The following is a 14197-nucleotide window of genomic DNA, read 5'->3' as shown; positions in this document are numbered from 1 at the left end:
GGTTGTTCAATCATTGTCTCTTTCTTAACTTAAAATGAAATGAGGAGGTTCCTGCAGTAATTGGGGTTATTTTAGGATGAACACATTAACTCAGACACAAACTTAAGACTCATCATCTTCCTAGCGTTATTCCGTTTCCCGCTGCGTTTCCCGCTTAACCTAACCTGAAGATTTGTCATCCAACCCAAAGGGAAAACCAGTCCAAACACAGGTAAGATCACACGGGTATCTCCGAAAACACATTTCTCGTATTGAGGTATTAGGTACGTATGTGGGTTTACACGCGATGTTTTCCTTCACCGCTGAGCGCGTAATCATTTAAGATCATGAATTGAAAAATCGTTGGTTGAAAACCTGGATTTGAACCTGCGACTCCGTTATGAGAGTAAAGCGATCTTCCAACTAGACTAGACTACCACGGCTCAATAATTAAAATCAATGCTCGTGATCCTTAATAGGGTGAATCTGGCCACAAGACAAAGCGCAGCCAAATATTAATACATAACATAAGGTACTGAAATCCTACAATATACCGAGATCAGATCCAGGATGTTTTCAAGAAAAGCCAGCTCAAGAGTACCTACTCTAAAGCGACGAACAAGCATGAAGATACTACACATTTCGGCCGAATAGTTTAATTTTTTTCGTGACTTATTTTAGACTAGCGACCCGTCCCGGCTTCGCTCGGGTGCAATGCTGAGGAAATAATGAAAATATTTACGACATCACATTAAATACCTCATAAATAACAGTTCTTCTCCACTATTTAATGGATGTATTATTCATATAAACCTTCCTCTTGAATCACTCTATCTATTAAAAAAACCGCATCAAAATCCGTTGCGTAGTTTTGGAGTTTTAAGCGTACATAGGGACAGAAAAGCGACTTTGTTTTATACTATGTAGTGATTTACCGTAAGTAATAGACCCTTGACAATCTTAGTCACTATATCGTCTTTTACACCACATCTCTCCTGTTTCTCACTCTGTCAAAAAAAAGTAAAGTAGGATGCTATAAAATGTGTTTTATAGCATCCTACTTTAGGTATAATGTAATGTTAGCTTCGGTTGTGAAATAGTTGCGAAATAAAAGGTTTTTGTAGCAACGAAGCGTGTATTGTGACGATGCTAGGTATGTCCTTGGACCACGGCGGCAGGCGTCGATGACCCCATCTGGGCCGGCTTGCGCTTCCTGCAAGATAGACAATAATAATAATAAATAGCCTATAAAAAAAACCAGTGGGAGCCCAGTTGGAAGTACGCTTGACCTTCACTGTAAGGTCGGAAGTTCGAATCCAGCACGGGCGTAAAACCTATGATATTGGAAATCGTTTTTCGAATTCACATTTGGATTACAAATATCACGCGCTCAGCGGTGAAGGAAAACATCTTAAGGAAACCCATATGCCCGAGAAATGTCTTTCGGAGGTACGTAATCTAACCGATATTGGGCTAGTTTTCCCTTCGCGGGTTGGAAGGTCAGACAGGCAGGCAGTCGCTTCTTTAAAAAACCGGACCTGTCAAATCTTCAGGTTAGATTAGCGGACTCTGTGAAAACGGGATAACGCTAGATATGATGAGTCTATAAACAAAAAACTAGAAAAAGAGCACAAAAAAATGCTCGGTGAAGTGTAGGTACTTAGTTTACCTTGCGATGGATGTACCTCTGATTGGGGTACAGTCGTGAGCTTTTTATGTTTGTGCGGAACCCGTGATTAAGCTCATGGGTCTAGATGTATGACCGAAAGGTTGGAGGACCACGGGAAGGTGCCACCACCATATTCTCTGAACTGCGGCAGACTCTCCTATGCTCGTTCTTACCTGTGGAAGGGCCGGGTGCTGGCTAGCTGCCCCCAGTCATCCGTAATCTTTAGCATGAGTCTGCCTTTTGTCTCCGGCAGCGGCAGCGCCATAACTTCCCCAGTAGTTCCGCCGCCACCACTACAACATCAATGGCAGACTGCTATGTTCGTTGTTACTTCTGGAAAGCCTGGGTGCTGGCTAGCTGCTCCCAGTCATCCGTAATCTACGTCATGAGCCTGACAGCCGTCTCCAGCGGCAGTGGCGCCATGGCTCCCTCCAGTTGACCCACCACGACCACCTGATTGAATGGCAGACTCTCCCATGCACGCTCTTACCTCTGGTAAGGCCGGGTGCTAGCTAGTTGCTCCCAGTCTTCCATGGTCTGTGGCATGGGCCTGCCAGCGGTCTCAGGCAGCAGCAGCGCCATAGCTCCCCCCAGTAGACCCACCACCGCCACCAGGATAAGTGGCAGACTTTCCCATGCTCGCTCCTGGAGGACGCATATTAGTTGTTATCACCACATATAACAATGAACTTTGACATCAGCTTTGGCACACCAAACACACCGATCACAGAACGGTCATTGAACCACAATCCATAGGACAGAAAAAGAAGATCACCAAGAGTAGGTAACTATTACTACTACTGTACTACTTAATTAAGTATCCCTGAAATCTTAACCATTAAAGTTACCCAGACAAGACTCTTGCTCAGTGAGGCAGTTAAGTATCGGGAAGGCATTTTGGTCTAGTATGATATCGAAGAAGACGGACTGAAATAGGCCGACATCGATATAAGTTTTGCTGTTGAAACACTTTAAATAGACTAATTTATAGCATGTTTTAAATTATTTCCCTTTGACATTGTACAGTTCACATTTCGTGCCTAAGCTGTTTCAGCCTTGATGTTATCTGCCTGTTTATTCTGTATTGATTTTTATATCAAGCTTGTTGAAGTTTACTGAAAACACGTTGGTCGTAGATTGAGCCAAATTGCTTGCATAACACACACAACTCTCAGACGTAGGGAGAGTCATCAGTAATTTATCGACACGCTCTTGTCGGTTTAGCATTCTCAATGCTACTTTTTAGGCAAAAATAGAGCAGGGGTTTCTTGCCTTCTTCTTCATCTTCTTCTATTTCTTCTTGTAGATAGAGTACCCAGGTCGATTTGTTGTGTCGTTAGCAAAAGCATTGCTCTACGCTATAAACCACATGGTTCGTTGTATCCATCTAAGGACAGTTAGGACTACATACCGCATCAAAAGTATCATTTACCTTCTGATTACCTACTTGAGGTCATGGATCTACTTACTGCTTTTAGGGATCGCAAGCGTGAGTTGTTCACGGCAGGAAGGGACTTACAGAGAACACGATGAAGGGCGAGAATGCTACAGCAGCGAAGGCGCTGATGTGCACGAAGGAGGCTCCTGAAGCTCGCACCGCTGTGGGCAGCAGCTCCGGTGTCCACTGGATGACGGCGCCGTATGACATGTTCGTGAAGAACCGCGCCAGGACCGCGAGAGATACTGATGCTATGCCTGGAGGCAAAGGAAAGAGTTAATGTATACTTAATTACTTATGTCGGAGAGCAGGAAGCACGTAATGGCAACAACGTCAGTTCCAAATTCAAATCCGGAATAGGCTAGTTCCAACTAGTTAGTCAAATGAAACAGCTGTGTGTGACGTCATAGGAAAACGTGATAAAATGTCGGTTATATTAAGTTTATCCTGATTTTAGATTTATTCTACCGATTGACCAGGTTTTCTTACTTCTTCAGTTTCCACTCTTATCAACAGAAGCCACTAAGCTACACACGTGTTTATAAAACACAAATTACATCATATATTAATCGATTTCAATTGCGATAAAAACTTAACTTACCTCTAGGTACAAAAGCGGCTATGAAAGAAATCAGCCCGGCCAACATAATAGGGACGCATACCAATTTCCGCCGGCCATATCTGCAAATCATGATGATTATAAATAAATCAATATTACGAGTGAACAGCCTTGATTTGATTGTGATTTTTTTATATCCATTATAGACAGGCGATGGACTATCAGTAAGTAATCTAATTTATACAAAAAAGAATAACACTACGTAGAACGGACACTGCGCGTCGCGTCATCGCCTGCGAGCTAAATTTACGTCACCGCCACTGACGGGTCTCACTTTAATGATGGGTCTCCCATTTAAATGGTTGTGTAAGCCTTTAATCCCTGGTAGTTGCGGCTTCCGAATACATCCTGACGACCCGATTACTCGAACCATAGAGGCGGCCAATCAGCTCGCGACACCAAACACTTCAGAACCCCGATACCGACCCCGCCGGCGTGGTCGACAATTTCCCTCAATTAGCGCTTATCGCTATCGACCCACTAAGGTTGATTAATTCTTTCAAATATTTTTCCTCTCAGACGACTCCCTGAGCCGAGTTTCGCGCCTAACTGGGCACCCTCAGGCCTGTTGTCTTAAATTTTGTACCGGGTGAGAGCCCTCAGCACTCCCCATTGGTCCGGCCAAGTAATTAATGCCACCAGCGGCAAATCTACAATAAGTCACGTCAAAAAATAAATGAAAGTAAGCCTTTCAGGAGCAAGGCAGCGGACTGTCTGCCTCTGTCTCTTACTGTGGTTAGTATTGTTTTTCTTTCTTTCTTGATCGAACCCGAGACCACCACATCAAGACTCAAACCACTAGGTTAGGACGTTTGGGTCTAACCCTAGCCACGGAGGCCTCCTTATAAAACTCCACTGACCTGTCGAGCAGCAAAACGAGGATAGCGATTGAAGGTATCTCCGTAGCAGAAGTAACTGTGAACGTGAGGAAGAAGTCCAAGCCAAGGGTCTCGGACAGACGTATCAGCCCGTCGAACACGACAGCCACAGCCATGAACGCGATGATGAGGAAGATCAGGATGATGCGGAGAGACGGGGTCTTGAAGAGCATCAGCGCGCTTTCTTCTTTCTCTGGCTTTGAGGTTCTGGCTATGAGCTGGTAGAATTGTGAAACAAAGTAATGTACAGTCATGAGCTATATATATCGTGTACCCACTTTAGAACCCTGTCGCACTATTATATTTGACATTTAATGAGGCTTACGGTTTAAATTGTCAAAAAAGTTAATGTGACATGGTACCAAAGTGTATACATATTAATGCTCGTGACCGTACGTAAAAGTCGAGAAACACCTACTTAAATCTAATTATGCTACGTTAAATAAGGTATAAGTATACTTGTCCTCCGGATTACTTAAAGAAATAAAGAAATAAGTAAATAACTTAAAGAAATAAAGTCCCCAAAGTAGCTCCAAAACGATTTTCTGAGTTCCTCCGAATCACGACTAGAATATCAAAGAGTCAATAAAAAAACACTGAGTAGGTAGGTACAATGGCTAAAATGAGCAGCCTACATAACTATATCTGCTCAAGCATATGCATGGCATAGACTATGGCATTATGCTGAGGTGGAACCGTTTCGGCATACATTCATAATTGTATTATTTTGTTTTAATATGTGAAAACAATAAGTATGTCGAACAAAAATATTTTTTCTTTCTTTCAAGTAATTCGTGGTAACCTATTATTGGCTCAACGATATAGCTTAAGATTTATTATAGTGTATATTTTGTTTTGTAGCTGTTGGTTACACATATTATATATACTTATATTGGTTCTTTTCATAGATACTTATTACATCTACCTACCTAAAATATATTATAATCTATCTTACACTAAACTTTTAAAACAGACACATTTATCTTCTTCGTTCAAACAAAGAGGCAACTGTAGTATAATTTGTCAAATGCAATATTCATTGTACCTACTAAGACCATTCCCAAATCTCCAGTCTACTTTGTTATTAAAATGGTTTCAAATACAGACTGTGACGTTAGTCACAGAGCAACACTGGCCTCAGACACAGGTACTATATACTTAGTAACAAAATAGAATAAGGAATGTATATTTAAGTAACCGATTATAGGGCATTTAACTGGGTCGAAGATAAATTATAAAATGCTAATCTAGAAACAGCCTCCGTGGTGTAGTGGTTAGAGCGTTAGGCTCACGATCTGGAGGTCCGGGTTCGATTCCCGATGGGGACATTGTTGAAATCACTTTGTAAGACTGTCCTCTGTTTGGTAAGAACTTTTCAGGCTTGAATCACCTGATTGTCCAAAAAAATTATATGATTCCGTGCTTCGGAGGGCACGTTAAGCCGTTGGTCCCGGCTATTAGCCGTAAAAACACCTCCACCAACCCGCAGTGGAGCAGCGTGGTGGAGTATCCATACCCCCTCCGGTTCATTGAGTGGAGGCTTGTGCCCAGCAGTGGGACGTATATAGACTGTTTATGTTATGTATGTTATGTAATCTAGAAATAGAAGGCAGGCCAACATGATCAAAAATCAAGCTCATTTTTCTTCTTGACTTATTTTAGAAATTTACTTATGAATTAATTAACAATAAGTACTACTTTTAACTGATTTTTCACTGATAACGTGACATAACCAGTATTTCCATATACTGGGCACCCTCAGGCCTGTTGTCTTAAACGTTGTACCGGGTGAGAGCCTTCAGCGCTCCCCATTTGTCCGGCCAAGTAGTTAATGCCATCTGCGGCAAATCTACAATAAGTCACGTCAAAAAAAAAAAAAAAAAAAGTATTTCCATACAAATTCGATAGAACATTTTCGTTTTGATGTTTCGAGAAAGGCGCACGTATACCTATTTCTAAGTTTTATTTTGCAATAGTTGGTGTACTGGATTCGAACCTGCGACCTCAAAGTAAGAGGCAAGCGTTCTACCAAATGGGCTACCACGGTGGCGAAATACATACCGAAATAAATCCTAAATTACAGCAACCGAAATTTAAATCAACCCAATAACTGTACAGCAAACATTCACGTAATATAACTTACTTACAGCAAAATCATCAAAAACATCTCTAGGTATTTTCCTCCCGTTGATCTTTTCAAATCTGCGCAGAATCTTTACAGCTTTGTTGATATTGCCTTTGGAAACCAGCCATCTGTGAAATATTATAATAAATCGATTATTCGAACCAAACGTTTCCGAAAATATAAATGTACTTAAGTAAATAAATAAATATAAAGACATTCTGTGTAAATTATTTACGCCGTAGCTGTGATTTACATCAGAACTATATTATTAACTTCTATCGTGTGAGTTGTGAGGTGGTACTCCAACCTCATCAACCCTGGTGTCATGGTTACTATTGAGCCGCCAAAGGCATGACTTGACATGGCTCATCTAACGACTAGGTACGGTACTTACTTACATCAAATTCAAATTCAAAAATAGTTACACTTTGAATCGTCAATTTTTACATAACGAACGTCTCATCCGCCTAAAACTACTGCAGCTTCTCACAACCTGTATAGCCGGGGAAAAGAAGCTGTAAGAAAGCACAGGCACAGGGCCCTAGACATTCTTTAAAAAAAATAAACATAAAATCAGTAAGTATTAACCGGGACCAACGGCTTAGTGTGCCTTCCGAAGCACGGATCATCTTACTTTCGGACAACCTGGTGATCATGATTGATGATGATGATTTGGGGGAAATAAAAATAAGCCTCTTGGCGCACCCCGGACACTCCAAAAAACCTCATTACCGCGTAAGTGCGAGCGAGAAGAGACAATCCGTGCGCTCTCTTACTCCTTACCGGCTTACGGCCATTTAGACTCAGAGGGGGTGAGGTAAATCGACGCCGGTTACGAATTGGCGCGGGGCGGAGTTACCATTCTACATACCTTTCTATGCTCTTGGGACAACTTACTTACCTAGTGCTTTCAGGAACAAAAAACGGCGTGAGTAGTACGAACAACATGGGCAGCGACAGCACCAGGCTCAGATGCCGCCAGTTGGAGACCCAGAGAGCTATCCAGGGCAGCAGCAGGCAGCCGGTGCCGAAATAGAAGGCGATGGACAGATTGGCCACCCAAGTGCGGTGGGTCGTGCCCACGTATTCTAGAACTGGAGTAAAGTAATGGGTGAATATCATAAACTTATTGAAATGTAAATACCTCATTATTCATATACTGTGCGAGCAACACTAATTGACGTTTGTAAAGACTACTTTACTTATAAAGTGTTGTTGTTGTAATTTTCCTGTACCCAAAGGTTGCCTGGAAGAAATTGCTGCATGAGCAATAAGGCCACCTAATGTGCTTTTCTGTATATGTTGTCCTTATCTCTGTATTTTGTGTCCATTGTGCTCAATAAAGTATTTTATCTATCTATTGTGTTGTCTATATCTCTCTTCTATTTGAGCCTTGATTAAACGTGTCCCGTTCCAATGAACACTTTTATTTTCTTTATGAAATATAATCCAGTAAATCCAATTCAGTGGGAATTGGGCAACACAAAGATCTGCTGAACAAAACTTACATAGGTAACCTAGTTCGCCGCTCATACAAAGAGAATTACTTAAATCGAAAAAGTCTTACTCGGACGGGATTTGAATCTTGAGCTTTTGTTAAGCCGGGACGAGCGTTAACATATACACCACCTGGTCTTCATCCTGTCCATGCGAATTCATTTTCTCTTTATGTGTACAGTCATGAGCAATATCATGTACCCACTTTAGAAGCCTGTCGCACTATCATATTTGACATCTAATGAGACTTACGGTTTAATTTGTCAAAAAAGTTAATGTGACATGGTTTCAAAGTGTATACATATTAGTACTCGTGACCGTACCTATCTCATTTGTCCAGGCTGCCAAGAAGCCAATTCTCATCCTGGTAGCACTATGGTTCCTTCCATTGATTCGACTTCTTTACACTTTTCCTAAGTACTGCCTCCGCCTTCTATTAGGACACCTATAATTACCTAGGATGTACATCATTAGGAAAAGACTGTCGCACGACATCCCGACCAGGAACCGGCAGATCGTGAAGTCCCAGAAGCCGCTGGTGAACGTGGTCGCCACGCCGCCCACGCATGCACACAAGTTTGCCACTGACAACAGAAAAACAATAATAATTACTTACATTAAACTCTGACGTGGCCAAAGGACGGGGACTGTCCCATGCATTTTAGCTAATTTTCTCCGCATTGTTAGGCATTCCTGGTTTGACCAGCCCCCTTGTGTTCATCAGAAGAAGATCTGGAATTTCGTCATTTGTTGGATGAAAATAACAAGAAAGAATGCATGGACAAAAGTGTACAAGATAAGGTGCTAAAACTAAAAGTACAAGGTGAAGACAATAAGAATAGATGTTTAACAGTAGGAAAGACAGAAGTACATAGGAGGACTACGAAAGGTAGGTACAAGAAGAAAATGAAAGGGCATTTGACAGAAAGAGAAAGAAAAAATACGGAAGTTTGAAGAAGGAGACCTGGTTGGTACTCCGAGAGAGACTATAAACGAAGTGATTTACCTGACAATGACTGACCGTCAGTCATTGTGGCATAAACAGTAATACTACCTAGGTATAGAACGGACACTCCGCCATAGAATGAAGAATAACACTTTGTGTAGAACGGTAATTCTCCACCCCGCCCCATTCGTATCGGGCGCCAAGCTAGGTTTACCTCATCCCCTTTGAGTTAAACTTTTGTCTAGATGGCCGTAAGCCTCTACGCAGTGAGTGCATGGACTCTCTCGTTCGCACGCACCGGGCAGCACCCGATAAGAACGAGATTTTTGTATGGAGTGTCCGAGCTGTAAATGTGGTAAGGCTTGAGGCAGGCCTATTTCCAGGAGTGGACAATTCATTCAATTGAATTTCAAGCTTGATGATTATGGCGATGTGTTCACCCGCGGATAAGATCATCAGGACAGCCCATAAGCCATCTTATTCAAAAGGACACAATCCCTATAAGGATGTCGGCATGCCCGGGAAAGTATGTAAGTCATTCATTCATTCATCACCAGCCCATTAACGTCCCCACTGCTGGGGCACGGGCCTTCCCTATGGATGGATAGGGAGATTATGTGCCCGGGAGAGTATGTAAGTAGGTACTTTTAAACATCTGACAGCATTCTAGGTAAGTACTTACCTATGCTTTTTGTGATCATTGTATTCGTTAATAAACTAAAATATCATACACTACAAAGTGTATTTTACTTCCTCTTTGAACAGTAAAGTACGTACAGCATGAAGAAATTTACGAGCATTTGTCGACCATGTATCATATAATACTTTATTTTATTGCCACTTTAACTCTCTCACAAACACCAGCATTCCCTTGAGAACTATTATTTCTGTATTTGTAGCATGTTATTTATCTTAAGTGCATGTTCGACATTTTATATGGCTCGACCGTTAGTCTGCGTTTCCATGACGCGGAGCTGTGCGGAGATGAGCGGAGATGTTCAGGAATCGACCAATCACAAAGAAAGTGACAGAGCGTCTTCGTTTTTCGCTCTCTCGAACGTTGTGATTGGTCAAATCCGCACATCTCCGCTCTTCTCCGCCCATCTTCGCGTCAGTGGAAATCCGGCCTTATAGACGGCTCACCACTTTATCACGTTGGTCTAACAAAAAGCTCGGTGAGGAGTAGATACTTAGTTCATCTGGCAATGGATGTACATCTGGCTACCCTAATTGGGATTTAGTCGTGAGCTTATGTTATGTATGTAAAGTACACTGCTGTTCATTTTTCATGGTTTATCATGATACATTTGTCTTGTGGGAAAACCGGATTTTGACAATTACAGTAACCTTTTACGGTTACATGAAAATGTTACTTCATTTGAGTCTAATTTTGTTTAAACATATATATATGCAAATCGATTTAATTTACATATTATAAGTAAGGGGATTCATTTCGTTACATTCATAATGAATCAATTTAAGATTTTATGAGATTAAGGAAACACCACGAAGGAATCTCGTGATTAAAATTGTGTTTTGAACTGTAGGTACATGTAAATGACAGACGTGATGTCAAGCTGCAGCAGTCGCCGTTCGGGGGAGTCGCTGTTAACGACAATTCTCTTTAATTTATGTACTTACTTAATTTCTCAAGTCTCTCGATTCTAGAAAATGAAAACGTTATTGATTGATAAGTATGTCAGGAGTATGTAAGTATGTCATGGCGAGGAGAACCGATGGCCGCTGGGGCGGAAGGGTTCTGGAGTGGCGGCCGCGTGTCGGACGACGCTCAGTGGGTAGGCCCGCTACAAGGTGGACCGACGATCTGGTGAAGGTCGCGGGAAGCCGCTGGATGCGGGCAGCGCAGGACCGATCGTCGTGGAGATCCTTGGGGGAGGCCTATGCCCAGCAGTGGGCGTCGTACGGCTGATGATGATGAAGTATGTCAGGATCGAAGGAATTATTATAATCGGCTCTTCGGCACACTGTTCAGTGACCAGCTACTTCAGCTTGCTAATCCTCTCAACTATATCAGTAACTTTCATTCCCTGGATCACCTCACTTCTGATGCGGCCGTTTAGGAATTCCATAGTTCAAAATAAACAGGTTTACTCACATACTAACATCGGTACTCGGCCAAACATGTCCGCCAGAGTTCCAAATAAGATGCCTCCAAATATGGACCCTAGGAAGTTGATGGCCTGCGACAGAGGCTCCAGATATGCTCGGTCGCACACCCATTCTCGCTGGAAGAAGTAAAGAAGCGATGTAGGTACCCAGTTACTTTACCTATTAGTGATATAATTAACGACCTTCGTGGTCCAGTGGTTGATTGTTGGGCTCACGATCCGTCCCGGGTTCGATTCCCGGCGGGGACATATCACAAAAATTACTTTGTGGTCCCTAGTTTGGAACATTACTGGCTGATCATCAGATTGTCCGAAAGTAAGATAATCCGTGCTTCGGAAGGCACGTTAAGCCGTTGGTACCGGTTACTAATTACTGGTGTAAGTAAGTAGTCGTTACATGAGCCATGTCAGGGACCTTTGGCGGCTCAATAGTAGCCCTTACACCAGGGTTGATGAGGTTGGTACTCCATCTCATATATACGTCCTACTACTGAGCACAGGCCTCCCCTCAATCAACCGGAACTCCGGTTCCCCTCCGCGGAGGGGGTTGAATGGATAATTGAGATAGAAGCACCAATATTGTACTCACTTCACTAACAACAGTAGAGTACGGTATATCATAGTGCAGGAACACCCAGCCGTTACGACACGGCACAGTCGGAGTATCAGGGTGAGGGGGTTGCATCACCTCCAGTACTTCAGTCCAGTTGGCATCGTACATGATGCAGTGGTCGTACTCGCCGCTGACAGCGCCGGGGATAGAGAGGTTGCGGCTGTTATGGAAAATATATTTTAGTTATTATTATAAGTAAATGTTTGAAACGAACCGAGAAAGTGGGCTGGTAAGATTTTGTTATGAAAACTCAAAATAAACTCGCCTGTGTGTTAATTAAGTTTTTAGCTTAGCTTATAAAAGAACAACTTCAATGTATAATGACAATTCCTGACCACTCTCATATTGGCTTATATGGCGCACCGTTACCGTGCCGCGCACGACGCGATATTTGTCTTCGAGCAATAGATGCAGCGAATGCAATGTACGTGGGTGGATAAACGTCGAACGTCGTATTGTTCCCTCGTCACGGATGTAGCCCTCGATATACCTAATTCGCGAAGCGCGCGGCGCGGCGCGGCTGCCGTGCTGCGCGGGCCGGACACTGTGTAGTATGAATGTCTAAAAGAGATGGATGACGCCTATAAAATAAACGGGAGTGACTTTTATATGTGTGTATATTTTTTTTTATTTTACCTCGCATCAAGAGGCAAAGCGGCCAACTCCGGCACATAGCACCAGTGCTCCTGCGGCGTGGCTGTTAGGAACATCTGGCCGAAGTAGACGAACGACCAGAACACGCCGAAGGGCATCATGGCGACGAAGAGGAGCCGCTGGTACGTGCCCATATCGCCCACGTGGTGGATCACATTCTCTAGCGCTGCGCCGATGTCTGACGGCTTATCGGAGGGTGGACAAACCTGGATATACAGACTAATATTATGAATACGCAAGTAACTTTGCCTGTCTGTTTCTTCTTCACGCTTAAACCGCTGAACCGATTTAGATGAAATTTGGAATGGACATAGTTTGAGACCTAGGGAAGAACATGGAAAAATAATACAAAACTCATAACATAAACAGCCTATATACGTCCCACTGCTGGGCACAGGCCTCCCCTCAATCAACCGGAGGGGGGAGCAACTCCGTGCTTCGGAGGGCACGTTAAGCCGTTGGTCCCCGCCTATTAGCCGTAGAAACACATCCACCAACCCGCATTGGAGCAGTGGTGGAGTATGTACCCCCTTCGGAAAAATAATATTAAAAATAATTAATAATAATTTAATTATATATAATATTATATATTAAATATTGTATTATTATTATAATATTCTCAAGGGGATGAAAAGGGCGTGGAAAAGAACCGAAGTGCACGCGGACTCCCGGGTAAGAAAACTAGTACAAAATAATGTCATTCACTATGGACCTGTGATACACCGGCCTGCTTATCAAACGGGGAGCCGGTTCGAACCCCGCTAACGGATTTACACCAATGAGTTATTACTTATTAGTTTAACTTAAGTGCACTTTTTACTAACACAATTGGCTCGACCATTATAGACGGCGATACGGCTCACCACCACGTTGGTCTATAGTAGTGAGCTTATGTTTATGTTGTTAGAACATAAAACAAAATTACGATTGGGGAAAATCTTTCTTTTACAATTAAGTATTTAGTAAAATAAATGCCCTACGTATTTCAATAATTAGGAGTACTTACACAGTAGGTGGTAAAAGATTCAATAAAATATCAAAATCATAATGAACCTACCTCGTCTATTCGTTTTTTATTATCTTCACTTACTAACTCCATTTATATTATCAATTATTATTTATTATACACAATCCGTACCTAACAGAGTCTGTCGACTACTGGATTATACATTTTGGGTGAACACACCTGAAGATCGATAAAATATTGATTAACATCCCTATCACAAATTCCATATCATAATGAGTAATAACAGTGATACGTTTAATGTTGATAAATCAAATCTGTAAATTGGAGAGAAGTTGCTATACGCACTTATCATGCGAAGATAGTTTATATACTTACTTACTTATGAATTAGGACAGGCGCCGGAATTAGGGTTTGCGGACCCCTAGGTCAGCCATTGTCAAAGAAAGTTACGTGGAAATGTCACTAAAGATCCGCGAAATATCATTCTTTACAAAATTTCCTAAAAAACTTTTGTTTTTATTTAAATTACAGTGTCTTTGATTTGCAATCATTCGATATCGCATTGGTTTCATAAAATAAAGGGTATTTGATAGATGTTCCGTTATCTAATATGTGAGGCGATATGTTGATAGCTGGCGAATAGTTTCGTGGACTCAACTAGTAGGACATAGGCGCGCCTTTTC

General features: G+C 42.2%; 1 protein-coding gene across 1 annotated transcript; it reads right to left on the bottom strand.

Moving 5' to 3' along the window:
• Nucleotides 1-1096: 1096 nt before the first annotated feature.
• LOC126382097 (solute carrier family 22 member 3-like) lies at nucleotides 1097-13686 on the bottom strand. Its single transcript, XM_050031836.1, has 12 exons — nucleotides 13605-13686; nucleotides 12530-12753; nucleotides 11870-12053; nucleotides 11268-11397; nucleotides 8661-8789; nucleotides 7610-7802; nucleotides 6731-6836; nucleotides 4566-4801; nucleotides 3688-3767; nucleotides 3168-3343; nucleotides 2139-2293; nucleotides 1097-1192 (listed from the first exon to the last, which is right to left on the bottom strand). The coding sequence occupies exons 1-12, from the start codon at nucleotides 13644-13646 to the stop codon at nucleotides 1129-1131; spliced, it is 1719 nt and encodes a 572-aa protein (XP_049887793.1). The 5' UTR covers nucleotides 13647-13686; the 3' UTR covers nucleotides 1097-1128.
• Between the last annotated feature and the right edge of the window lie 511 nt (nucleotides 13687-14197).

The sequence above is a fragment of the Pectinophora gossypiella genome, chromosome 3, assembly GCF_024362695.1.
Source record: "Pectinophora gossypiella chromosome 3, ilPecGoss1.1, whole genome shotgun sequence".
Classification (NCBI taxonomy): Eukaryota; Metazoa; Arthropoda; class Insecta; order Lepidoptera; family Gelechiidae; genus Pectinophora; species Pectinophora gossypiella.
Note: the sequence above shows the minus strand (reverse complement) of the source record. Positions and strands in the feature narration are given on the sequence as shown.